General features: G+C 36.5%; 1 protein-coding gene across 1 annotated transcript in view; it reads left to right on the forward strand.

Annotated features, from left to right (window-relative positions):
* CSMD3 (CUB and Sushi multiple domains 3) overlaps nucleotides 1–26517 on the forward strand; it is a 795885-nt gene that overhangs the window by 725695 nt on the left and 43673 nt on the right. Inside the window, exon 50 of the mRNA XM_069081309.1 lies at nucleotides 12588–12764. Coding sequence (XP_068937410.1) covers nucleotides 12588–12764 — 177 coding nt within the window. The remainder of the gene's footprint in view (nucleotides 1–12587; nucleotides 12765–26517) is intronic.

Here is a 26517-nt window from a genome sequence, read left to right on the forward strand (position 1 = left end):
TGGGAGAAGGACATTAAAGTAAACTAAGTGGTGCAGTATGAAGAGAGTGGACTTGGAACCAAGGAAATCTAAGTTCATTGTTGCTATAAACACTTACTATAAAGTTGTGTGACCCTGGGCAAGACACTTCTTTGCCTCAATTTCCTCATCTTAAAAATGGAAATAATAAAAGCACCTACTTCCTAGCCTTGTCCTTTAGGACAGAATGAGATAATATTTTTAAAGCAAAATGCAAACTTTTAAAGTGCTGTAGAAATGCTAACTAATATTAATTTGAAAATAAAAAATAAACTTCTTAACACTAAAACCTTTTCAAAATTAGAATTGCCTTCCTCATAGAGCAGTGATTTTCTTTTCATAAAGATTTCAAACAAAGATAGGATGATTATTTGCTGAAAGTGTTCACATTCACCTAGACGACCATCACCATGATCTTGTGATAACTTTGTCAAGATCTATAAACTGACCAGATATGAGACAGGAGAGAGAAGAATATTCAAAACTAATCTCAAGGCCATAAACATCTGAACCTGGGCAAAAGGTAGTCAAGATGAGGAGAAGGAAAGACAGCAATCAGTTTTAAGGATATTGAGTCTTGGTAGAACATTGTTATGTTGATGCCCTATTATAAACTGTCAAAGACAGAGGTGTAGAACTCAAAGGAAGCCTGTCTATATACAGGTCATAACTTAAGCCATGGTAGTAAATGATATTGCCAAAAGAAAAGGTATAAAGAAGAGAAGCAGGACCAAGGACAAATCCTTGGGGAGAAGACTTACATTAAAGGTTTTGGCAGTTGAGGAACTCCACAGACAGAGAAGGATAAATTAAAGATATAGATGAAAAATAATGGTCAAACAATACAGCCTAAGGAAGACTAGTTGTCCAGTAGGAAAGAATGATTGACAGTTTGAAAAACTTCAGAGAAACCTAAGAAGACAAGGAATGAAAAAGTATCACTGCTGCCTTAGAAACAGTATTTTTAATAGAGAAGTTAAAGTAGCTTTTGCTCTGGCACTGCTGAGTGCAGCGCCTTATACATTTTATCCTTGTGTCCTCAGTATTCTTCAGTATCCTGAGTGGGGTAGGGAAGGGTATTTTTCATCTTTGCCACATTCAGTAAACTTCCATGGTTCCTTATCACCTCTAGTATCAAATGGAAAATCTTCTGGCTTTCAAACCCCTTTATTACAGGGCTGCCTCCTATCGATCTAGTAGTCTTTGTACATCGTTAGTGTATATATTGGGTCATTTCAGTCATATCTGACTCTTCATGACCCCATTTGGGGTTTTCTTGGCAAAGCTCCTGGAATTTTACCATTTTCTTCTCCGCCTCATTTTACAGATGAAGAAACTGAGGCAAATAGAGTAAAGTCACTTGCCCAGGGTCACATAGCTAGTAAGTATCTGAGTACAGATTTGAACTCCAAACCCAACATTCTATTCTGTACACTGTGCCACTAGCATTCATCAAGGTAATTCCTTGATTTTTGTAACTTGATAAAGTGACAAAAGAGCATGATCCTTCATTTATAGCTCTGTATCTTCCTGTAGTCTGGGTGCTAAGGAGAAGCTTCACCATAGAAAACACAGAATAGGAAAAAAAAAACTGAACAAAGAGAGCCCATTACTATCATTGTTCCGGCCGTAGAATGTAAAGATCCTATGTGAGACTCCTCAACAGATATTTTTACATTCATCATCATGTTCACTGTCTGAGCAATTCATAACAGTATTGTGGATGATTATCAAGGTCTAGTTGTCCTGCCCCTCTCTAATGTCTTTAGTCTCCCACCTTCAGGCTGATGATCCTGTTAGTGGTCATCCTCTTCTTGGAGAAGCAATCTGTTAAGGAAGTCTCTCTGAGTGCCTGGTTCCTGACTTTAGAACTCAGAAACCCTCATTCATATTATCTTCAAGGTGGGTTAGCAAGAAACGAAGTCATGACATGGGGAAAATAAAGAACTGAATTTTTTCCATTACTTTGCTGGGACTTATTTGGAAATTCAGGTCTGATTCACAGCAGGTTGCCTCTCTAGTAACCACAAATTTCTTTGTTCCAGCTGACAATTGAGCTGGCTAGAGCAGTCCCTTAAATGACTATATGAATCTCTAGGGCAGGAGTGGTATGGGTGAGCAAGTTGTCTCTCTTATCAATCCCAAATTAATTTCCCTCATGAATGGAGTCCAAACCAATGTTTTCTTGAGTTTATGAGAGGATATATGGCCCCAATGAAAAAATGGGATCTGCTGGAAAAGGGAGCATATTAAAGTGATTTTTATGGGCTTATGAACCACATTTTCTTCTATTTTTTTTATCAGTAATGAAAAGGCTTTTCTATTCTCAACATGATTTGTTATCATGAATGTTTACACAGGAACTAAGGACCATTTTGCCTTTATTTGGTAAAAGGAACATGGTTTATATTGCCTGGAACCAAGTTATATATTAGCTATAGTCTCATATTTCCTAGAGGGAAGTATAAGAGGGGCAAAACTAGCCAGAAATGTGATTTGAGGAGCTAGTCCAAAGTTGGTCCAAGTCAATTTAAACTTAAGACATTAAATTGCTAGATCATAGGTAAAATTAATATTATCTATTAAAAATAAACAAACAACACCAGTGAATGTCAGGAGAAGAAATAGCCATGATTATTAAAATTAGCTGTTTGACCATTTCACATGTTAAATAATATAGAAAGAAAGGAAGGAAGGAAGGAAGGAAGAAAGGAAGGAAGGAAGGAAGGAAGGAAGGAAGGAAGGAAGGAAGGAAGAAAACCTCTGGATTCCTTTGAAGGAATTATTTAAATTCTTCCCATTTATTAAATGTCCAATTCCTTTTATTGTTATTTAGGCTCAGCTTTGCAGGCTATATTGTTTTGGGATTACAGATGAACTACTTTGCTCTTTGAAATATCATATTCTAATTTTTCCTGTTATTTCATGTAACCACAGAGTTAGAGTACACCTACACTATTCTGATTGGCTCTCCTTATAATTTTAAGTGTCATTTATTTGTTTTCCTTGCTACATGAAAATTTTATTCTTTCATATTAAAATTCTGACATCTGATTATGTTATTTCTTTGTTATGTGTACTTGGAATAGCTTCCTCCCTTTTGCCCCATCCTCTCCACACCCATTGCCAAGGCACCAATTCCAAAAGACATTACCTAAAGTGACACTTGGGGTTTGGGAACTGCTGCTGTCCAATCATTTTTCAGTCGTGTTCAACTTTTTGTGACTGTTTGGGGTTTTCTTCACAAAGGTCCTGGAGTGGTTTGTCATTTCCTTGTCCAGCTAATTTTACAGATGAGGAAACTGAGGTAAACACAGTTAATTGACTTAGGGCCATGTAGCTACTATCTATCTATCAAGTTCAGATTTGAACTCAGGAAGATGAGTTCTTCCTGCTTCCAAGCCCAGTGCTCTGTCTACTGTACATAGCTGCCCTGGTATTCAGAAAAACAGAAGTCATTCATTGTGTTGTGCAAGTAGGAGAAGAATGTACAAGCTATTACCAGAAATGAATGGCCTATGAATTAATTCTCAACTATATTTTGTTTCTTTTAAAATGGCTTTGCCCTGGGTTTTTATTCTTTTATAGGCATTGGTAAGTTTTCTGCATGTATGGGCTTATTAATTGCATTATTGCAATATTTGGGGCAGTTAGGTGGAACAATGGATACAGCACCAGGCTTGGAGTAAGGAAGTCAGAAAGACCTGAGTTTAAATGTGTCCTCAGATATTTACTAGGTATGTGACCCTGTGCAAGTCACTTATCCCTGCTTGACTCAGTTTACTCATCTGTAAAATGAGCTGGAGAAGGGAATGGCAAACCATCTCAGTATCTTTGCCAAGAAAACCCCTAATGGGGTCACAGTTAGACATGACTGAAATGGCTGAACAAAAACGAATTGTAATATTTGGAGGGGGAACTGCCCCTATAGAACCTCCACTCCTGCCACCTTCTCAGAATTTTCTTCCTGAAATCTATTTTTAAATTTCCACTAAATATATTCTCTCATTTGTCATGATACACATTGGCTTTAGGTTTACTAAATCAATGCCAGCAAAAGATAGGTTATAACAAGACTTTACAAGTTGAGCCACTTTTAAGCCTTGTAATAGACTAGATAGGATCACTCTAGGCTAGTTCACAAAGGCTCCTTCTCATCAGGCTGACTAGAGAAAAAAATAATGTTTTATTTTGTTTTTACACTAGCAATTCTAAAAGTTAATCTAGTTTGTATACTAACAGGAATGAAATTACAGATTTTTTAGTATAAACATATTGTTGAATATGATTGTTATTGTGGTTCCATGGTATGCAGTATAGGTCTCAAGTTATGAGAATTGAAATAATTTTAGAAATTCTTATGAAAATATAAATGTACCATAATATATAATATTATGAGTATTCCTGCTAAAAAGGACATGGAGAATGTGCCATTTCTTCAAATATAGGAGAGAGCATGAAAATAGGAATAAGAAATAGAGGTATGTGGCTGACAAAGAAGGCACAAATAGAAGAAAACTAAAGGCCTATAACATCAGAACACCAGGCTTAGTGGAGAATGGGAAAATTCAGAACAGGCATGAGAAAGAGATTTGCCATACTTACCAAAGCAGAGCTGTTGATTTGGGTAAGGCAGAGCAATGAGCAATAGAAAGATGAAAGGAGAAGACTAATGTCAGGACTGGTAGCAGGAAATCAAAGTAGGTCATATCTAGTGACAGAAATGGGAAAAGGAAGTTTGGTACATTGGTAGAACATAATTTTGGGGCAGTCTGGCAGTAATTGGTTAGCAGATGTCTAGTCATCTCAGAAGAAATTAATGGTATGTCATAAGAAATCTGCCAAAGAGAAGTAGAGTTCTAATTCTTGGCAGGGCACTAGATATTGGGATTCAGGAAAGGCTACATGTCTCAACTTTGAAGGAAACTATGGATTCTACAAGGCAGAGATGGCGGGGGGGGGAGGTAAATGGAGTGTTCAAGGCTTGGATAATCTGTTGTGCAAGAGAGGATATAAAAGATTATACCTGAAGAACATCAAGCAAATCAGTTCTCATCATATCTTCATTTTCATTCAGTACTTTCATAAGAATATAATCCAACTAGTCTTAGTGACTTAAATTCATTAAGGGTATGTAAGTAATGTACTATCTTTCTATTTCCCTAGTGTTTTGAGTATTATTTCTTTTATTCTACATTCAAATTCTTTCCTGATATTACAAAGATTTTTCTCTGTCAAGGAATTATAGGATTCAAAAATCAGAGTACTTCTTCCTTCTTTCCTTTTTTTGTTGTTATTTTGTCCTATCCATCCTAAGTAGCATTCTTTTTTCTTCTTCTTTTACCCCATATAGCTTAATCTCTCTCCCTCTCTCTCTCTCCATCCCTCTCTCTCTGCCACTCTGTCTCTCTCTGTGACACCACACACACACACACACACACACACACACACACTTCCATACACACACACAAACACATAACTCCTTGTTCTTCTTAACTTTTCTCATCAACCTCATCTTATTTGCTTTAGTGATCCTGATTCTATTCTTACTAGACTATGCCTCTCTTTATCCTTTCTCTATTGCCTGTCCTTTCTTTCCTTTTTAGTTCATATCCTCCAGACCAGAAGTCATCCTATCATAAAGTGTGTTGATAAGGGATAGGAGATACAAATATGACCAGAGGAAATCCACAAGTATAATGTGTATTAATTCAGAAAGAGACAAGGTGATATGAGATTTCATAAGGGTCTTCCAGGATGTCTTCAATACAACTCCAGGTTGAGTTCTAGAGAGACTGACCATTACTTTTAAAGTACAAGGGAACTTCACTGAACAGAACTGATGCTTATACATTCTTGAAATAAGGCAGAAATGTATAGAAAGCTGAGTTTGCTTGCTGAACCACTGATGTATAAATAATCCTTGGATTCAGAACCCCTCACAAGCTACAGTAAAGCAACAAAAGCAGTTTTTGTGCACCATTTGGCCAATGCCTTCAATCCTTGACAGCTTGGAGTGAGATAAGGGAAGAATTGATGGCAAATTAGAGAGATGAGAAAATTGCTGATTCCAGAAGCCTGGATGAGAAAGGAGGAAAACAGTCTCTTTTGGATGTCTAGCTGGTGATAACTATATTATTTTCAGATCTACATTTTTATTAGAAAAAGATAATTAACATATAAATGAGATGATATTCTGCAATTAATAGCGTTAGGATTTTATTGCCATGAGCCAAAGGCCATGGAAAGGTTTACAAAGGAAATTAATGAAGGAAAAATCATTTATTAAGTACTTAATATGTGCTAAACACTATGTTAAAACAATGAGGATACAAATAGAAAACAATGAGAAAGTTCCTTCTCTAGAGGAGTTTATATAAATTAGAGGAACAATGCATGAAATAAAATTCAGTTACAGGGCAGATGGAAAGGCCCAGAATTCCTAAGGATATATTGATGGAGTAAAAGACAAGTCCTGAAGTTCCTCACATTATGTAAGTAGATCAAATGAAAGTGTCAGTGGATGGCAGGGAATAGGCTGGAAGACCTTGAGGTCCTCATAAGCCAATGACTGGGGTAAAAGGTAAGGTCTGGCAGTCTTCCATCTCATAGAAGAGAAGGAAGTTGTTGACTCCCATCTCACCTAAGCCCTATGAGTAACCAAACAGCCCTGTCAGGCAAAATGTAAAGACTAGGTCTTTCCAGTCTGTCTCAGATGATTTCTGAGGAGTAAAAAGTAAGTGTAGTATGATCAAAACTGAACAAAGTCATAGGGAGATTTTGAAATACTATATCATTATGTTATTTTAGCTAAAGTGTATAAAATAATTTTAGTTCTGATTTTAAGGTGTTTACTACATAAAGACCCTAATAGTAATTTGCCAGCAGTGAACAGTTTGTGAGCTGGGACTGGTTTTTCTCTTTCTTTATATCTCCTGCACTGAGTACATAGTTGACACTTCAAAAATGCTTATTGGCTTTATGTTGATTTTACCAGGTATACTACTAATTAATTTTGCCCCCAAAGCATAGTGTGGCTGCAATAATAAAAATAATGTAGAAAGTCCTTCAGCCTAGAAAAATTCAATTAAAAACCACAAAGTCCACTGTTGTTCTGCTTTTTGGCTATTTAACTCATCAGTGGCCATCTTGGTTAGTTTTGATGGTGAAAAGAAAAGCAGGCCCCTTTCCATACAAGAATGGCTTCTCTGAATAATGGCTGCAAAGACTGACCTCAGGGTGCTGAGCTGTGTCCCCTATAGTATGAGGAGACATGGTGGTCAGGGTGACTTGATAACTACCCTGTTGTAATTTATTTATTCTTTTTTTTTTTATAATATCTTTTTACTTCAGCCAGACTGGCTTGCCTGCCCTTTTGATGGAAGTCTTTCATTAGTTGGTATTGGTTGTATTGGGTCCTGTTTACCTCTTCTTCACAAAATGGGCTTCTTATCTACAGGATTTGTTTCTTTGCTTCCAGAGGCAGCTTTGAAGCCTTAAAGCAAGGCGGGTGATATAGAGAGAGGGGCACTGCTATTACAAGGACATTTATTCAGTGTTCTGGGCTGGGTTCATGAGGGACTGAGGAGAAGGCATGATGGTAATGGCTTAATCGGTCCAATCCCTAAGATGTCCTGTCCCTCCCTCAAAGTGCTTTGCTGGGTTGAAGCCCTACCTTTGATACATAACTATGTGAATCTGGAAAATTCACTTTATCTTTTGGTGCTCTAGGTAACCCTCTAGGAATATAAATTGCAGAGAAACTACCTGCTTTAATTGATAGGGGGAGTGCCCTCATCTCGAAATTCCCTATATTATTCAAATCATAGGTCTAGTACCTATCCCTGTTGTACTATGTGCCAGCCACTGTTAGGGTACAAAGAAGTTCTTGCCTTCAATGAGTTTACATTCTACTTTTCATGAATAACATGTACACAGGAAAGCAAAAGCAAAGCATAAAAAATAAGATGAAAGGGAAGATTCTGGGAAGATGATGGAGTAGGTCAGAAATTCTAAGCTCTCAAGATTTTCCCCCACAAAAGAGATAAAATGACATCTCAGGAAGAACACAGAGCAGTGAAAATAAATAAGAGCAGAGGCAGAACAGGGTTCTTCCTGTGACAAACAGGGAAGATCTGAAGAAAAATCCCACTGTAAGGTTTGGTCCCTGTGAAGAGAAAACACCTCTAGGCTGGATCCACTTAAACAGCAAGCTGCAAGCCCTGGGATTAGCTGGGGTGGGAGGCTGCCTCTGTCCCAGGCACAGGAACTTTTACTCATGGGACAGTGAGGAGAATTAGGCCTCCAGTTCAGGGAAAATTGAGGGAATCTCTGCTGACAAGGAACAGTAGACTCAGCTGTGCTGTGTAGTTGAAGCAGGTGTGAGAAGAAATAAGCACACACCCAGTGAATGCAGAAGCAGTGGGGCAGGAATGCTTGTGGGCCCTTGCAGAAGACTGGGGGGACTTGGTTTCAGTTGCAGGCCAGAGGGGAGAACTGAAGGAGGATCTGCGGCCAGAAGCACCATCCCCCATATCCCAGGGCTAGAGATGATTACAAAAGCTAAGCTGCTGAAGAAAAAAAAATGAACAGGTAAGGAAGAAAGAATCCAATCACAGAGAATTATTTTATGAATAGATATAAAAGCTCATCTTCAGAGGCATATACTGAAGCAAAGAAAACCTCTTCTACCCCAAAGAGTAAAGTCAAATGGTCACCTGCTCAAAAAGAATTCATAGAAGAACTTTAAAAAGACTTTAAAAATCAAATGAGAGAGATTGAAGGGGAAAAAATAAAAACCCAAGAAAAACAAGAAAATTATGAAAACAAAGTCAAAAGGAGATTCAGAATCTTAAGAAAATAACTCCTTGAAAATTAGAATTGGGCAAGGAGCAGCCAGCAAAGTTACAAGAGATCAAGAAATAATAAAACAAAATATAAAGAATGAAAAAATAAAGAAAGAAAAAGCAACATATCTCATAAGAAAAACAGATCAAGAAGAGAAAAAGTAAGAATAATTGAACTACGTACAAGCTATAATAAAAAAGAATCTTGATAAAATAAGAAAAGAAATAATTTAAGAAAATTTTCCTGAAGCATTAGAGCAAGAAGGCAAAGTAGAAATAGGAAAAAAATCCACCGAAAACCACTTGAAAGAGATCCTATGAGAAAAAACCACAGGAATATTATAGTCAAATTCCAAAACCCTCAGCTCAAAGATCAAATATTATGAGCAACAAGAAAAAACAATTTAAATATGTTGGTGACACAATTAGACTCACACAAGACCTAGTAACAGTAACACTAAATGACCACAGGACTTGGAACACTGTATATTGAAAGGAAAAAAAACTGGGGTCCTGGCTGAAAATATCATACCCAGCAAAACTAAGTACAATCCTGAATGAAAAAACATGGACATTTAATGAATTATCAGACTTTTATGGCTTTGTTAAAAACAAAGAAACCTGAACTTAATAAAAGACTTGACATGCAAGAATCAAGATAAATATAAGGTGCATACCAAAGACATTACAAGGGACTCAATAAGGACAGACTATTTATCTTTTATGTATGTAAAATGTATATCTAAGATTCTAATAAATAATTGGATAGTTTGTAAGAAAGATTAGATCTGAGTATGACATGACTTTAAAAAGTAAAACTGTTTAGGGACGATTAAAAAGAGTCATTATTTTATACAAATGAGATGTGAGAAGAAGAACCAACACAGAGGAATTAGATGGGGGAGGAGGGCTGTTTGTTTTGGAAACATACTTTCCTTGGGAATAGGAATATTCAAATTGGAATAATACGTATATATTTAGAAGATTGTAAAAGTCTTCTAACTTTAGAAAGAAAATGCTAAGGGGATAGGGATGGGGAAGAGGATAAGGGAGAGTTCTCTAGAAGGGAGGGTAAGGGAATAGGTTAAAGGAGGAGGTTAGAAGGGTGTTTAAATTCATGGGAATGGGAGGATAAGGGATAGATCCTTAGAGGGAGGGTGAGTTAAGTAATAGGAAGGCAAGGTAGCAAGTAGAAATAAAGTAGAGGAGTCAGGAGGGATAGGAAATAACAGATATGCCTAAACATGCAAACAGAAATCAGGAGTAGGATTTGTTAGGAAAAGTATATGTCCATATATATCTGTATGTATTTATGTGTGTATGTATATATCTATATACAGATATATCCTTAATTGTAGCCTGGGAGAAGGGGGGAGAAAGAACAAAGTAAAAAGTGCACAGCAGAGAACAAAACAGTACTTACAAGGAAGCAGAGATGGACAGCTCTCAACATAATGCATAATATTTATTATATGTATCTTGAGATGGAAATTTATTGTTATATATTTTTAATCCTTTTTTATGTTCTGCTGTGCACATGGTATGCTTTTGAAATTTTGTATTTGTTTATGTTTCTTTTTCTTTTCTCTATTGTGTATTTAAGTTTTAGTATTTAAGTCTAAATGTATTTTTTTTAAAAAAGGGGAAAGAAAAGATGAAAGGTCTTTTCCAGGAAGTGTTCTAGCAGTTAGGAAAAGGAGGGACTCAGGTAAGCATGTTATAGAAAGTAGGTCCTTAAATGTACGTTGAAGAATGCTAGGCACCTCTGTGTTGTAGATGCATGAGGGGATGCTTTCCAGTTATGAGGAATAAATAGCTTATTCAAAGGTACCACTGTGCCTTTAGGGGACGGAATTTCAAGTTAAACAAAATAGCAAGTAGGCTAATTTGACTGAAATAGAGAGAATGTGAAGGCACATAATGTACAATAAAACCAGAAAAGTAGGCCATGAATAGTTCTAAAAGCCAAGTGGACAATCACTTATTAGAGTAAAAAGGTTATTATCAGTGTTTCAGTGGGCTAGATGACCTTTGAAGTACCCAAAGCAGAAGTTCTCCCGAGGATTGGAGGGGTAATTGAATATAATTTTTAGTCTTTACCTTTCCTTAATACCCACTTACTTCATTTGTATGATACCACTTGTTTCTCCTAAACATATCTACAGAATATTTATTTTACCTTTCTTAATTATCCTAGAGTACTTTTGAGAAATAATTACAGTGAATAATATACATTGTATAAAATACAATGAGGAATTATATTTTATGAATATGTACCTTTATCTACCATTTTTGTTTAAACATAGATTTTAAAATATCCCACTTTGTGCAGAATACTTTGATTAGCCTAGAACACTGCTTGGAAGACTCAGCTACATTCTTGTCATGCTGAATTTTCAGTGAAGTATCAGGCAGAAGGCACAGAACACCTTCTTCTAATAAAAAAAAATGCAAAATTTATTTGCATAAATACAACATGGAAAATGAAAATAAAGTTAAAATTTTCAGCTGAGTTAAAAGTATTTCCAAGTCCTTTTAGCAAGCTATGGGTATCTACTTCCTCCCAAGACACAAAGCATTCTCAACATAACCATTTTATTTTATTATTTATTTATCTCAGCATAGCCATTTATCAGCAAGGGAGGTGATAGAAAGTATAGTTTTGGGCTTTTTTTTCCTATTTAAAGAACAGTTATTTGAAATCTATGTGTGATATAGATGACGACTGGTTAATGGAGATTAACCAGAAGATAAACTGATTAGAATGTCCTATCCTTGAAACATTCTATATAGATGGAAATATGTAATACATAGAGGCATCTGGTGCTATAGTAGAGAAAGCACTGGTGCCATAGTTAGGAAGGGCCAACTTCATATCCAACCTCACACATTTGCTAATTGTGTAATCTTGGTCAAGTCTCCTAACCTAAGTTTTCCTCAGTTTCCTCAATTATAAAATGGGCATAATAGTAGCATTTACCTCAAGGAGTTATCATGAGGATGAGTTGAAATAGTTCTAAAAAATATTTATCACAGTACTTGCATATAGTAAAAGCTATATAAATGGCTATTTCCTTCTCTTCCCTCTATAGGCATAAAGTATATTAAGAGTTTAGTAATTTCATTATTTAAATTTAACTACAGTTATTTTAGTTTATGTGTAGCAAATTTTTTTATTCTACCTAATCTTGAAATAGAGTTCATAATCATTTTATGAGTTACATGTCTGTATATATCACATTATAAATGAATGTCTGTGATATTTAAATAGCATGTTTTTATACCCCTCCCATAAAAGAAATCAAATGAAAATAAACCTCTGCAGGAGCTCATTATTATTACAAAACTTATCTTCTAATTTTACACTAGGTATATTTTTAGTATAAGACACAGAATTTTATAATTCTTTCTTCAAGGATTTTGTGGTGCCCCGAGGCTATGATATTGAGTAATTACTGCACTACACAAGTTTTTCACTCAATTCAACAATAAAAGTCTGAACAAGTAGTCTATAATGCAATTTACATTCCTAGTAATTAAACTAATAAAATCCACATAAATTCATCTTGAATTTCAAGCAATTCTAAAACATGGTGCTTTGTTTATTTTTAGGGTACTTTATAGCTCCTTTGGGTAAATTTTAGTAATTATTTAGTCATTAACTTTTTGTGAGAGCTTCTCTAATTGCTGTATTATATACACTCTTATCAATTTGCTTTATAGCTGTGCAGTGTGGTAACCCAGGGACTACTGCCAATGGTAAAGTGTTCCGTATAGATGGCACAACATTCTCCAGCTCAGTGATTTATTCCTGTATGGAGGGATACATACTTTCTGGATCATCAGTGAGGCAGTGTACAGCCAATGGAACATGGTCTGGATCCTTGCCCAATTGTACAAGTAAGTTAAATTTTCAGTAACTTGTTTTCATATGTATTACTAATAATGTGGAAAAAAATGTTTTGACCATTTTCTGTCACATAATAGTATGTTTATAAAGAGAGACATATATTCATGATTTTAAAGGTTTTTAAATATAGGAAGTATCATACTATTAGTGTTTAAATGAATTGTTCTTCATGAAAATGTTTATATTAACACTAAAAGTTTGGAAAACTGAGACACCAAATGAAACAACTACATGATACTTTACATGTAGTAAATTTTTGGTAAATACTTTCTTGATTTATATTGTGGCAGAGAATAAGTTACATGTCATAAAAGGGCTACCACAACAGGACTAAGGTAATGAAAAGTAAATGGGAAAGCAAAATCACATCAACAAGCATTTATTAAGCACCCACTAAGCGTCCAGCACTGTACTAAGTGCTGGAGATATCACGTCAAAAAATATTCCTCCCTCTCAAGTAACTCACAGTCTAATTGAAAAGATAGATCTAAGTCCTATATTCCTGTGTCTTATGAAGATAACTTTTTAGAGCCATCATTCCTGTGATGATGTGAATTGAGGAACAATACTACTATTATAGGTAATTATAATAGTCAGCATTTATGCAGTGCTTACTATGTGCCAGGCCTGGTGCTAATTGCTTTACAATGATGATCTCATTTGATCCTCACCTTCCTGGTGTGGGTGGGTGGAGTTGGAGCTGTTATTTTCCCCATTTTCCAGATGAGGAAACTGAGGCAAACAGAGGTTAAGATTTGCCTAGGTCAAATGGCTATTAAGGTCTGAGGCTGGATTTGAACTCAGGTCATCCTGATCTAGACCTGGTATTCTATTCACTGTGCCACCTACCAACTCATGATGATATAGTACATAATAGTTTACAAAATTCTTTCATTACATTAAGTGATTGAGTCAGGCTGTAAAGTCAGGTCTTCTGACTCACAATCCTGTGCTCTATAATCTATGCCCTGCTTCTCTTCAGAGAACAAAGTGGCATTATTCCTAGAGGACTTCAGAAGTTCTAGTCACAGACACTTCTATTTATATAAACTATGCATTAATGTACCATCTAAAGGGTATGAAGTATTATTTAACTGAAAATAAGTTGTTAGTCTTTTAGAGCTTGAAAGGATGCTGGAGATCATCTCCATCCTAAGATAAGTAAATTGATAGTCCCAAAATGTAGATATTATATGCATTAGATTGTTACCTCCTTGAGAGCATGGCTGGCATCTTATCTATCTGAGTATACTCAGGACCTTATGAACTCCTTGCAATTTGATTCAATTTATTTTAGCAAAGAGTTGTTAACTACTGTGTTTCCCCGATAATAAGACACTGTCTTATTATTTTTTTGGACAGAAAAACACCAGAGGGCTTATTTTCAGGGGAGGGCTTATTTTAATGAACATTGACAACAATTTTAATAAACAGGTAAATGTGAACAAAAAAATGTACCTTTATTCAATAATGAATTCAATAAAGAACAGGATGACGCGCTCACTGCTGCAGCTCTGATTGGATGCAGCTCGGAGCGCGGCGTGCGTTTCACCGGGGGGGGGGGACGGTGCATACAGAGGGTACCGTAATGTAGCGTGTAGCGCAGGGGATCACCTTCACTACAGTAACAATCTCAATAGGGCTTATTTTCGGGGGAGGGCTTATTTTAGAGGAATCTTACACAGTAAGGGGAGGGCTTATTTTCGGCATAGGTCTTATTATTGGGGAAACACAGTATGTGCCAGGTTCTAGTAATACAAAGACAGAATAAAATTAGCAAAAACAAACACAATAAATAATGGGAATTCATGAATGAATGGATGGATAGGCTCCTAACTCAGATCCTCAAGAAGTTTATGTTCCACTAGGGGGATAAAAATTTATAGAGACAAGTAAATACAAAAATAATTTAAGGATGAATAGAGTACTAACAACTAAGACAATTTAGAGAATATTTTTCATATCAGCACCAAGTTCACAATTCTCTATCTTGTATGTTAAGAAAGATGAAAGCTTGCTAAAAGCCTTCCCTTGATCTTCAAGTCTACTAAGGCTATTAAAAAAGGAATTTCTGTAATCTAGCATTATTGAACCAATGTCGAGTCTTAGTCATTACTACTTTCCCTTTAATATGCTCATAAGCCAGTGGAGATCCTAGAATTAAGAAACTTTCGTTAAAATCTAGCCTCTAATACTCTAACTGTGGGACTCTGGGCAAATCACTTAGGCAGCATGCCTACCATTTCTTCATCTATAAAATGGGGATAATAATAATAACCCTTACCTACCATATTGCCAATGTAATACCCATAGCAGCTGTTATGAATATGCAGATGTATTTCCAGGGTTGAAATACAAAATATAATAAACTCTCTTCCTCAAATATAAAACCAAGATATTTATTCAGATACTAGAGAGTCAATTCCACCATGATAACAAAGAAGTTTATACACACCACCAATGTAGGGAGCACTACCATCTCCAAGCCTTCCCTCTGTTAGGCCTCTCCACAAACAAGCTCCCCTAGGCAAAATTCCCCCCCACACATACACACACACACACACACACACACACTTATGCTAGCTGCTCTGCTTCAGCTCTGACTCACTCTCCTTTTCCTGCTCCACTCTTTTGGCAAGCTCCTCCCACCACGGGTTCCATGTGACTCAAGCTGTGGGCTGGGTCAAAACTCAAAGCAGGTCACATTAAGAGGAAGGGAAGATCTTCAAATTCCCTTAACATTACACCTACCAGGGTTGTTGTAATAAAATGAGATATTTTTAAAACACTTTGAAAAACTTAAAGTGCTACATAAACACTAATTATTGTTATTGCAGTTGTGATTATTTTTTTTTTTTTGCTTTTTTGGAGGGGGGGAGGCAGGGCGATTGGGGTTAAGTGACTTGCCCAAGGTCACATGGCTAGTAAGTGTTATGTGTCTGAGCCTGGATTTGAACTCAGGTCCTCCTGATTCCAGGGCTGGTGCTCTACTCACTGTGACACTTAGCTGCTACTGTTGTGGTTATTTTTAAATTTTAAAATATATACTCTAGAATTTTACCTGAAAATGAAGTCAAAATTTACTCACTTATATTTTGAAAAATCCACATGGCCCCCAAAGCAGTGTTGTTCTACTCCAGAAGTTAGAAAATATAACTTTGATTTAATTGTTTTTTTTTAATATGGGGATAACTTTGAAAATTGGAAAAATTACATTTTGAATATGTACATTTTCTTTCGTGTTAAGAGATGGAAATCTTGATAACATTATATGACACACTAGTAACCTGGATGAATAAGTGTCTTCCCTAAACTCCAGTTTTCTATCTAGAGTGTCCTTTCAAGCTCTAAAAGGCTACCTATTTATTTTCAGTTAAATAATATTTCACATCCTTTAAATGGTACATTACTGCCTTGTTTATATGAATGGAAGTATCTGTGACTAGAACTTCTAAAGTTCTAGGAATAGCTGCACTTTGTTTTCTGAAGAGAAGAAAGGTGGTCATTTTTGCACAGTTAAATGTCTTATGTGCTGCTATACTAAAAACACAATATTTTACATATTTCCCCAATATTTGGTCACTATCATTTCAGCCTGTCTCTTCAAGAGTTGTGTTAGTTTCTAAATTTCCAAGATTAAGCAAAGATAGCATTTAATTTTATTTTGATGAAAACTAGAGTCTCTTATGACCCACTAACTTATTTTTTTTTAATATACTTATGTTATATACACTGTTATTCAACAACTCCAGAAAGTAATATGAAAATCTAAGAATTTGGTTTGAAAATATGTAAGAAAATACTCTATGTTATTTTAGAGATTCTACTTGCAACTCTACCTAGGAAAAGTTGACTTCTTCAACTTGTATTAAAATTAAAAAATGCTTCCTACTTTAAAATAATAGAACCAATGTATTATTGATTTTGCCAATTAATAATCTAAAGAGGGAACACTGGATTTCAGTTTGTCACCAAATGAATCAGAATTTTAAAAGGAAAAACAAATGTATCAGATATATTGATTAGATGTTCTGTTTTAAATGTCCAAGGGCTTTTTATTTATTATTTATTTCATATTACATTGTAATAAGCACACTTGATTTTCTGACTCTTTTAGGTAGATTGGCAAATATAAATCCCCTCATTGGCCAAAATGACATGTGTTTATCAACTAGAGAAACTTCTATTAATAAGCATTTTCTTCAAGTAGGCAGTCATAGGAAAGGACCAGCAATCACACTTTAGAATAGAGAAAAAGCTAGAATTATTTGGGTTTTCCATATTATTTTTCATTCTTTTTATTTAAGTATATTTATCCATGACATTCAGATCCCAGCTACCAAATTACTAAAACTTCCATGTCAACCCATGACTCTTAGTGGCCAACCAATAATCTCTTGTACTCCAGAGTCATTTTGTGAAAATACAGTTCTGTCAAAAAATACTATTTTATGAAATATCATTTCAGTACTACCAAACATTTACATCTTATATTCAAAGTATGCTTGTAATGTTTGGATTTGACAATAAGGCAGAATTGTGGAAGGCTGAGGCAGATAAAAATCATCATATTTCTTTCATGCATGTTCCATGTTGTTTGTTACAGCATCACAGGTAGGTAGCAGAGTGGTATAACAGAAGAAGTTCTTCCTTTGAAATCAGAGCACTGGTTTCAAATCCTTGTTTTTTCACTTGCCATATGGGTTTTGGCAAGTCACTAACCTATCTCAGATCTTATTTCTTCATACATAAAATCAATGGATTACACTAAATGAGGGGCAGCTATGTGGTATAATAAATAGAGCCTAGAGACAGAAAGATCCAGACTTGGAATCAGAAAGATCTGAGTAAAAGTCTGGCCTCAGACATTCACTAGCTGTGTGACCTTGGACAAGTCACTTTACCCCTATTTGCCTTAGTTCCTTATTTATAAAATGTAAAATATGTATACATACATACACGTGCATACATGTGTGTATACACATGTATATGTCTACGTGTGTTGCATATATACATATTCTGTTATAAAATACAATAAACCATTTTATTATATGAATAAAACAGCTAATCAGTGCTATACTGATGTACCTAGCTATTTGGAGACATGATCATTACTAAGTAAAACTTATGGTAGTGATGAAGAAAAGTCATGGAAAAAGAGACAGAGAGAAAAAGATTTATTTCAGGCACTAGCTATTTATTAGATGAATTTACTATTGAAGTAATAGCTGAAATCAGTAATACTTGGTTTAGTTCTTTAGGGAAAAAACTCTACTGAGGATGTAAACCTCAGTAAAGAAACCAAAAAGTCCCAGGATGAGACAAACCAATCTAAATCAGAGATTTAGGCAGTGTCTACATGGGGTAACTAAATTTAATTGGAATGAAAAGTTCTAATTCAAGCTTGTCAAGTTGCTCCATCTGTACAAGGCCATTACAATGCAAATTGGGACTTTGAATAGCCCACAAATGGCACCAACGACAGCTTGCATAAATTGCTTAAGTTTATCTATGTTAATAAAAAGATATAGTATTCATATAATAAAACTTGAAATGTATAAAACAAATCTGAAGTAGTGACCTGCCATCTTGAATCTCAGAGATAATGCTCTCCCTATTCCAACAATATCAAGTCATGTCAAGGGCCCCTTTAGGATAGAGTACTAAGGTAATAGAATTATTATTACTATTATTTTTGCTTTTTGGAGGGGGGAAGGTAGGGCAATGGGGGTTGAGTGACTTGCCCAAGGTCACATGGCTAGTTTTTGTGTTAAGTGTCTGAGGCTAGATTTGAATTCAGGTCCTCCTGACTCCAGGGCCATTGCTCTATTAACTGTGCCACCTAGCTGCCCAGCAACAGAATTTTTTTTTAAGCTAGAAGGAAGCTTGGAAATCAGTATTTCAATTAAAATTAAATAAGCAAATTGAATAATATTCCTAAGATCAAATAAGGAGAATTGTAATTTCACCTCACTTCACAAATAAGAAAACTAAAGTTAAAGAGATTTCTGTGCATATAATCAGTTTTTATATCATAGATGGCAAAATTCATAAGAGCAAGGAGAATGGTTTGTATAAAAATTTGTGTTCCCCAGCATCTTTTTCAGTGTTCAACATACTGGACACATAATAAATGTTTTTTGAATTGAATGAATCAGAATGGAATTCTTTCAAAATCAATCTAAAAATTAAAGTCTTTACCATTCAGACCAATTAAACAATCATTCATTAAACTCTTAGTGTGTCACAAAGCACTGGGAATACAAACACAAAATTGAGCCAGTCCCATCCTTCAAAGAACTTAGGTTCTACTGGGTATACAGCATGATCTATAAATAAATACAGCATATATACAAATAAACACAAAAAGAGAAGACTACCTGGATCCTCAGAAGGAAAGAGAGGGAATTATTAGTTCATGGCAACCCTTCTGAACCCCTGCCACTGAAACCCAGGGATGGCATTTCTATGAGTCTGGAAACATTCTCAACTCTGTACCTTTCCCCTTCTCTGACCCTTCCTGTCAACAGTAAAGTCCTTGTAAATTTCAAAAAGAAAGAAAAGTGGTGGTGGTGGGGGGGGGGGTGAAGTGGGAACAGCTAGGTGGTATGGTGGTTATTGAATGCCTCTACCAAAGCTCTATTCCCTGGTCACTAGGACCTGCTCTGTCTTATCAACTATGTCAGCCCTATCCTTCACCCATCCAATTCTTCCTTCCCATTCTACTTTGTTCTGTGAAATCCCATTCTATGTTTGGTTGGTTTTCTTTTTCCTTTTTTTCTTCCACTTAGTGCCTTTCACATTAGAACTCTTTTTCTCCAACACCACAGCCATGCTTCCTCCCACTTCTCCTCTCTTCTCATTTCTCAGTTCTTCTCAATTCTCAGTTTAGTCCTCAGTTTTCATTTCTCTTCTCAGTTCTTCTCAGTAACAAGAACAGTGAGACCCTGCTTTCCAGATTGAGGGATTCTTCTAGGACTTTACTCGTAGGAAAAAATGAATAGGATCAAAGTTCTATAACCTTAGATTGACCATGAGGACACTATAGAAATTCTGAAGGTGGGGACCCTTCATAAACCCAGGTGCCAGGAAAGCCATGGAAGGGGAAAGCTCTTTGAGAGCAGACCTCTGTGCTAGCCACCCAGTTGTTTTTCTCTCTTAGAGAATGCAGAAGGCCCACAAGGCCTAGTGAAATAAAAAGGTAGGGAATTCCTGTCTCTCTTAGTAGGTGCCAGTATCCCTTTGCAAGATGATCTCTGAAGTTGTTAGAATGCTTCTCAGAACAGAAGATGACCACCTTCAGCAAAATGAGCCCAAGCCCATGAACCTTAAGGGTAGAACCAGGCTGAAAGGAAATGTCTATTGAGCAGTCCCACTAAGTGTTTCATGTTTTAAAGTTTAAGTATCAAACTGCTGAGAGAGTATGAGTCATCTGTTTCACATTTTAAGTCTTTGTGAATATGTGAATTTTAGTTATTTGTGTTTATAGCATTTCTTTTGAGTAACAGAAATAAAGAGTCATCTTATATCTGATCTGCATTATACATTAAGAACATTTCTACTCACTTTTGAGGATATTCCATATATAAGCCAAATCCTTGGCTGTAAATAATTTTTCCTGAGACTCTAAGGTTGGAAATTTGAAGAATAAGACAATGTGAGAAAATAATTTGCTCCCTCTTTTTAGAAGCCTAACTCTGCAATAACAAACAGAACTATGTCCTAAGGTATAACTTGAAAGCCCCTTACTTGGGACAGAACTGTCCAAGCCTCATTAGACCAGTGGAATCTATTGTAGTAGGGATAAGAACAGAGACTCTATTTATTATTTCATGGGCATAGGGGGCTCCCAGTTGGGGAAACTCCACCTAATGTAAGTCAGCACCTTCTTTGAAACTTATTCTCTCAGAGACTTGTGTAGAGCACTAACATTAAGGTGATTTGCCCAGAGTCACACAGCCAGTATGTGTCAGAGACAAGTCATATATATACATAATGTAAGCATTTATGTGTACATACATACATGTAGCCTTATGAATTCTGGGGGTCCTTATCTCAACTCACACTCTTGACTTGTAATTTGGCTCCCTCAGAATAAAGCTAGCCAGCTATAGCTCCCTTGTGGCTTTAGGGATACTGCTAATAGACACTAGGGCTTCTAATGCTGTTGGTTCATTCCCACATTCCTGGGTCTTTGCTCCAATAAGAAGCATCAGTGATTAGTGTCACTACATAATTTCGTTAATAATTAATCTCAGCTTTTAGAAAAGAGATACTTTACTGAGAAAATGTAACAAACAAAAGTACAAACACATCTTCCCCCTAACCAGGGACATACCTCCCTACACTAAATCATTTCTTCAGGAGACAGCATTCAAACTTCCAAGTTTATTTTCAAATGAGGCATAGCTGATGGACAGTGAAAGTCCCTTGCTTCATTATCTTAGAGGCAATCTACTATTGAACGAGGTCAAGTAGGCCACTTCTCAGCATCTTTCTGGTGGACCAGCCTCAGTTGCCAGCAAACTCTAGCATGGTCTATAGGCTGCAACTTTTCAGTTAATAGCAGGAAGAAATAGAATGAACAGAGCCAGAAGAAATAATAGGGCCATGTGTTCATGTCTTTATGTAGACCTGGGTGAGGAGAGTAGGTCTCTGGAGCTACCATTCTCAGTAGTGGCAGGGCCATATACTTTGTGTGTGTATATACATATATTATTTATACAATAACAAATATTATATAGTACTATATAAGAGCATGTAGTATATGTTAATATAATAGTACATAGTCTTTGTCTTATTTCAACCCCTTTCCACACCCAAATTTGATTACTCTCTTGTGACAAAATAATTAACAAAAATATTTGATCCGGTGACCACATCTGAGAATGTATATGCTATTCTTCCCTCTTTTTCTTTGCCACTAGGCTTACATGTTCTCTGGGATCTTCCTCATGGAATTTTGATTCATTTTCCTTTGTTATAAAGTACTTGTCCATTGAAATGATTCTTCTGAAATTTATTCATTTCCCTCTTTAATTTATTTGAGCTGAGTGCTAATTTTTCTCCAACATCCTTGACAGCCTGCTTTTTGCCACCAATTTCTTCCATTTTAAAGATGGAATGCTGTTATACTCCTCCAGACGCTCATGGTGTAGGTTCTTTGTTCTCACAGGCCACGAGAACTTGGCCAGGTCTATTTCCCTAAAAAGGTAATGTTGACTAACTGGGACATTGCTTCCAGAAGATTCTGATTGACCATTCTAATAAGGTCTATTATTCACCTTTAAAACCCGTACTCTTACAAGCTCCACAGCCTTCATTGTAACACTGCCCTTCAGGCCCAAGCTACCCTAGGGTGTTGGACAAAGATTTAGAACTGTGATCCCATGGCCGACTGAATCCAAAGAGATAATGGTTTGATATCAACCTAGAAGTATGTCTTTAATAGAGTATTGCAAGGTTCTTTCCTTGTCACATCTGTTAAACACATGAATCAATGCCTTTTATAGAGAAATAGATAATGTACCTGTTAATTGCTATGAAGATATGAGATATGAAGTAGATATCCACTACTTCTTTGGATGAAAGAATTAAGGATCCAAAAAGATCTTGAAAGGTTGTGAATAAGAGAAAATTTAGTCCTACACTAGAGTTTAAAAAATAATGGCACAGGTAAAAGATAGACATAGTTAGGGCAGCATAGCTAGAAATTAGTTCTTTTGGAAAATATTTTGATATTTTGTTGGGTAGCTAGGTGGCATAGTGGATAGAGTTCCAAATCAGGAACCAGGAAGACTCCTCTTTCCGAGTTCAAATCAAGTCTCAGACACTTACTAGCTGTGTGACACTGGACAAGTCACTTAGCCATGTTTGTCTCAGTTTTCCTCATCTGTAAAATGAGCTGGAGAAGGAAATGACCAACCACTCAAATATCTTTGCTAAGAAACCCCCAAATGGGGTCATGAAGACTTGAACATGACTGAAAGACAACTAATAACAAAATTGAATCACAAAGTGCATGAGCGAATAATTTGTGGTAGTGACCCAACAAGCCAGGAAGACCCTGCCTGATGGGATCAATATTTCAAAATATTCATGAGTTCCTTAGTGTGAATTCTTGTCTTCTTCCTACTACTTCCTGTTAAGCCACGCATGAGTAACTTTCCAGAGGACTGCTGCTGTGAATAGCTTTCAAGGTTCTGATTACATAGTGTATAGCAAACTATTTATTCAATAACAAATCAGAGCAAAACATTCACAGAAAATCAAAATGCAACATTCGCAGTGTTACAACTTATCACAGAAAATCAAAATATAGCATTCACAATGACTTCTCACTAAAATGACCACATAGTTTTCGCCAAAGTGGTCACAATAGTTTTCAACAAAGTACGGTCATTTAGTCAATCGTAAAATCCTTAATTCAGTCACAAAGTAAAAAACTCAAAGTTCTCCACCCATGGGGCACACTAAGTTACAAATCAGTCACTATTCAGTCATCAGTCATACTTAGTCATCAGTCATTACTCAGTACCCTCTTAAGGGGTAGTGGAGAATACACAGGCCAACCACCCTTTGTTCACAAGTAAATCATAATCTTCTCAGTCAGTAAACAGTATCCAAGTAAAGTATTCTTTCAGCTTGACTTGAGGTTGGCTCTCAGCTTCCATGGTTCCTGTTCCATGGTCCCAGCTTCCAACTGTCCAGTTCTTTGTCCAGTTCCCATTCCATATTGAAGTTCACAGTGTCCAATCCACTTCAAGTCCTTCACAGTTCCTGTTTATGGGAAGACAAAGTTTTACAGAGCCACACCAATATCTATACACATTGCCAGCACCATTATCAATTCACTATCTGCCTGTGAAATCAACTCAGAACTACCAGCAAGGTCTGAGAACTCAACACAAATCATCAACATAGAAATCAACACAGACCCACAAACACGGTCCAATAGGTCAGCACAAATCATCAACAGAGAAATCAGCACAGACACACAAGGTCCAAGAGGTCAGCACAAGTCATTAGTAAAGTCCTAGGACCTCCAAAACCCTCTTCTAGGATTTGGGTAAACATACAATCAAAAAAATCCTCTTTCAGGGCTTCCAGTAAGGTCCTAGGGCTTCTGTACAATATTTCACAAACAAACATCAACACAGACAGAGCAGATCAACAGACTACCGAGACACCACAAGTTTTCTCCTTCTTGACTCCGCCACCACAAGAGTCCTCTTCTCTGTTTTTCTGTCTTTAGCCCTGGGGCTCTCCTTATATACTCATTAGCTCCTCCCCAGGAGTTCACAAGTCCTTGGGTTCACAAGTTGTGGGGTTCACATGATCTGTTTCTTAACAGACTTGATACAAGGCTCAAAAGAAACTTGAACTGAAACAAGGTGTGAACTATCTCTGTGCTTGCCATTACACTTCCTCCCCTTCCCTCCACTCCACTTGAGAGACAGACAACTCAGTAAATATATATGAACTTGTTCTAGTAGAAAGAGTCCTGCCTCTATAATTAGAGGACCTTAGTTTGGATCTTCCAATTACTATGTATATGACCTTGAGCAAATCACAACCTCTCAAGGTCCCCTCTTCTAAAATCTGAGGGAGCTAGACTAGATTATCTCTTAAGATCTTTTCCAACAGTAAATATATAACTCTGTGATCCTTTGAGTTGCCATGTACTCAAAATTCATCAGCTGGTGGCCAAAGTTCTGGTTTGTATCTATTCAGGACTTCACTAAGTTGGTTCTTGGACAAAAATGATGCAGAAATACGTACCAGACTTATACAGTTTCGTATGACCTTCCAGAATCTATCCTATATCATAATATTTAACAATTTAGTTTAATTTCTATACCAGTATGAGTTTGGAGTAGATTTTTCTTGGAAGAATGCAATTATAGATTGTATTAGTAGAAACATACTGTTTAGAAGAAGGGAGGTAATAGATGCTTTTTTCTGTGAGTCACTCAGAACGTATTTGGAATATATGACCAAATGCAAACTTCATAGAACAAATCCCTTTAAGAAAGAGATTTGTTCTATAAAGCGTGGACTTAGTCAAAAGGCCACACTCTAGCACTTAGAGGGACATGTGACCTCGAGGCCACAGGTTCCCCATTCTGATCTAGATTATCTCTTTGGTACTTTGCAAGTGAAATTCTATAAACACAGATCAAAGCATGTTATAACCCTACCTAAAGAATTCCAGTGGCTCCCTTTTGCCTCTAAGATAAATTACTGACTTTTAATTCCTTTCATAATCTACTCTCAATGTAACTTTTCGCACATTGCTCTCCTTCCTATCTTCTACAATTTAGCCAAACTGGCTTTTTCTCTGTTCCATTATATATTTCTAAGCCTCCACCTGTGGTCCCCCATGTCTACAACTATCAATGAACAATTATTGAGCAGCTGCTCCATGACAGGCACTCTGTTCCATAGAACCTGATCAAAAGAAAATGTTTCTGAGCATGGTTTAGTGGAATCAGTATTGCTTTGGTTATCAAAGTACTTGAGTTTGAATTTTAATTCTGCTACTTGCCATGTGTGCGACTTTGGTGAAATTTAACATTTAACATCTTTGGGCCTCAGTTACCTATTCTTAAGTATGCCAGATAACATCCTCCCCTTCTTCAAAGCTGTCTCTTACACAAAGCCTTTCCTAAATCATTCCCAACTTCTAGCACACTCCCTTACAAATCAACTTGAATTTATTTTTATTGATTCTTGAGTGTATGAGTTATTCAGAGAGGACTAGCTCCTCTGGCATAAGGGCTTGGCCAGGCCCTTTCAGGACGGTTATCCACCTTTGGTGTCCACCTGACACTCAATTTTTGCCTGTGGCTCCAAAAAGCTGTATAATGTGCACTGGTCACACCCCAGTAAAACTGTCTTGGCAGAAGGTTGAAGGCAACCAATAGTGAGTTGGGGGGGGTGTCTAGTGTACCCATGTGGAAGATATCCCACAGTGGAATGAGCAGATGAAAACAATTTGTTCCAGTGGCCATGAAGGCAGCAGAAGCAGGTGTTGTGGAGCACTGAGAGCATGGTCAGACATCAAAGACACCAAGGTCATCCACTTCATCACAAGCCACTGCCAGTCATCTTGACTTTTATGTTGCCACTGGACTTACATGACTCTGGAACAGAGCATAAGGCTGATGCCTTTGTGCAACTCTGCTTCACTTAAATACAATTCACAATCAAGTCAAGACATCACTCACATGATATCATTGGTTCTCTTGATAAGCAAAGGACAAAGAACAACAACAACAATAATATACACTGTATCCCCTAAGAGAGAATAAAGTTCTTGAGAGTAGGAAATGTTTCATTCTTACTTTGTGTACCTAGCACCTAGTACAGGGTTTGTAACAGAGCAAGTACTTAAAAGATTGTCTATCAATCTCTGAGATTCTGTAACTGTTTCTAGGGATCCTTAAGGTGGCTTTTTTCTATTTTTTTTTCCTGACCTCTATCCAGATAGACTTCAGTTTATCATGTGTTTGTTCTCTCTTTTCTTGGACAACTTACTGATGCAAATAATCAGTATAGTGTAATCAGAAAGATAAGATTCATGAAGTGTTCTAGTAAACAAAACCATTTCATTGGACTGTAGGCAATTGATTTATGGACTCTCAGGCACTGGGTGGGTATTTCTTTACTTAATACACTATTATTCTGTAAACAGAAATGTGTCGATCCTGGAAAATAAATGAACAGTTTGATTTCTTTGCT

Source organism: Petaurus breviceps, unplaced genomic scaffold, assembly GCF_028583685.1.
Source record: "Petaurus breviceps papuanus isolate PSGF00001 unplaced genomic scaffold, PetGlider_PUasm1.0 98, whole genome shotgun sequence".
NCBI lineage: Eukaryota > Metazoa > Chordata > Mammalia > Diprotodontia > Petauridae > Petaurus > Petaurus breviceps.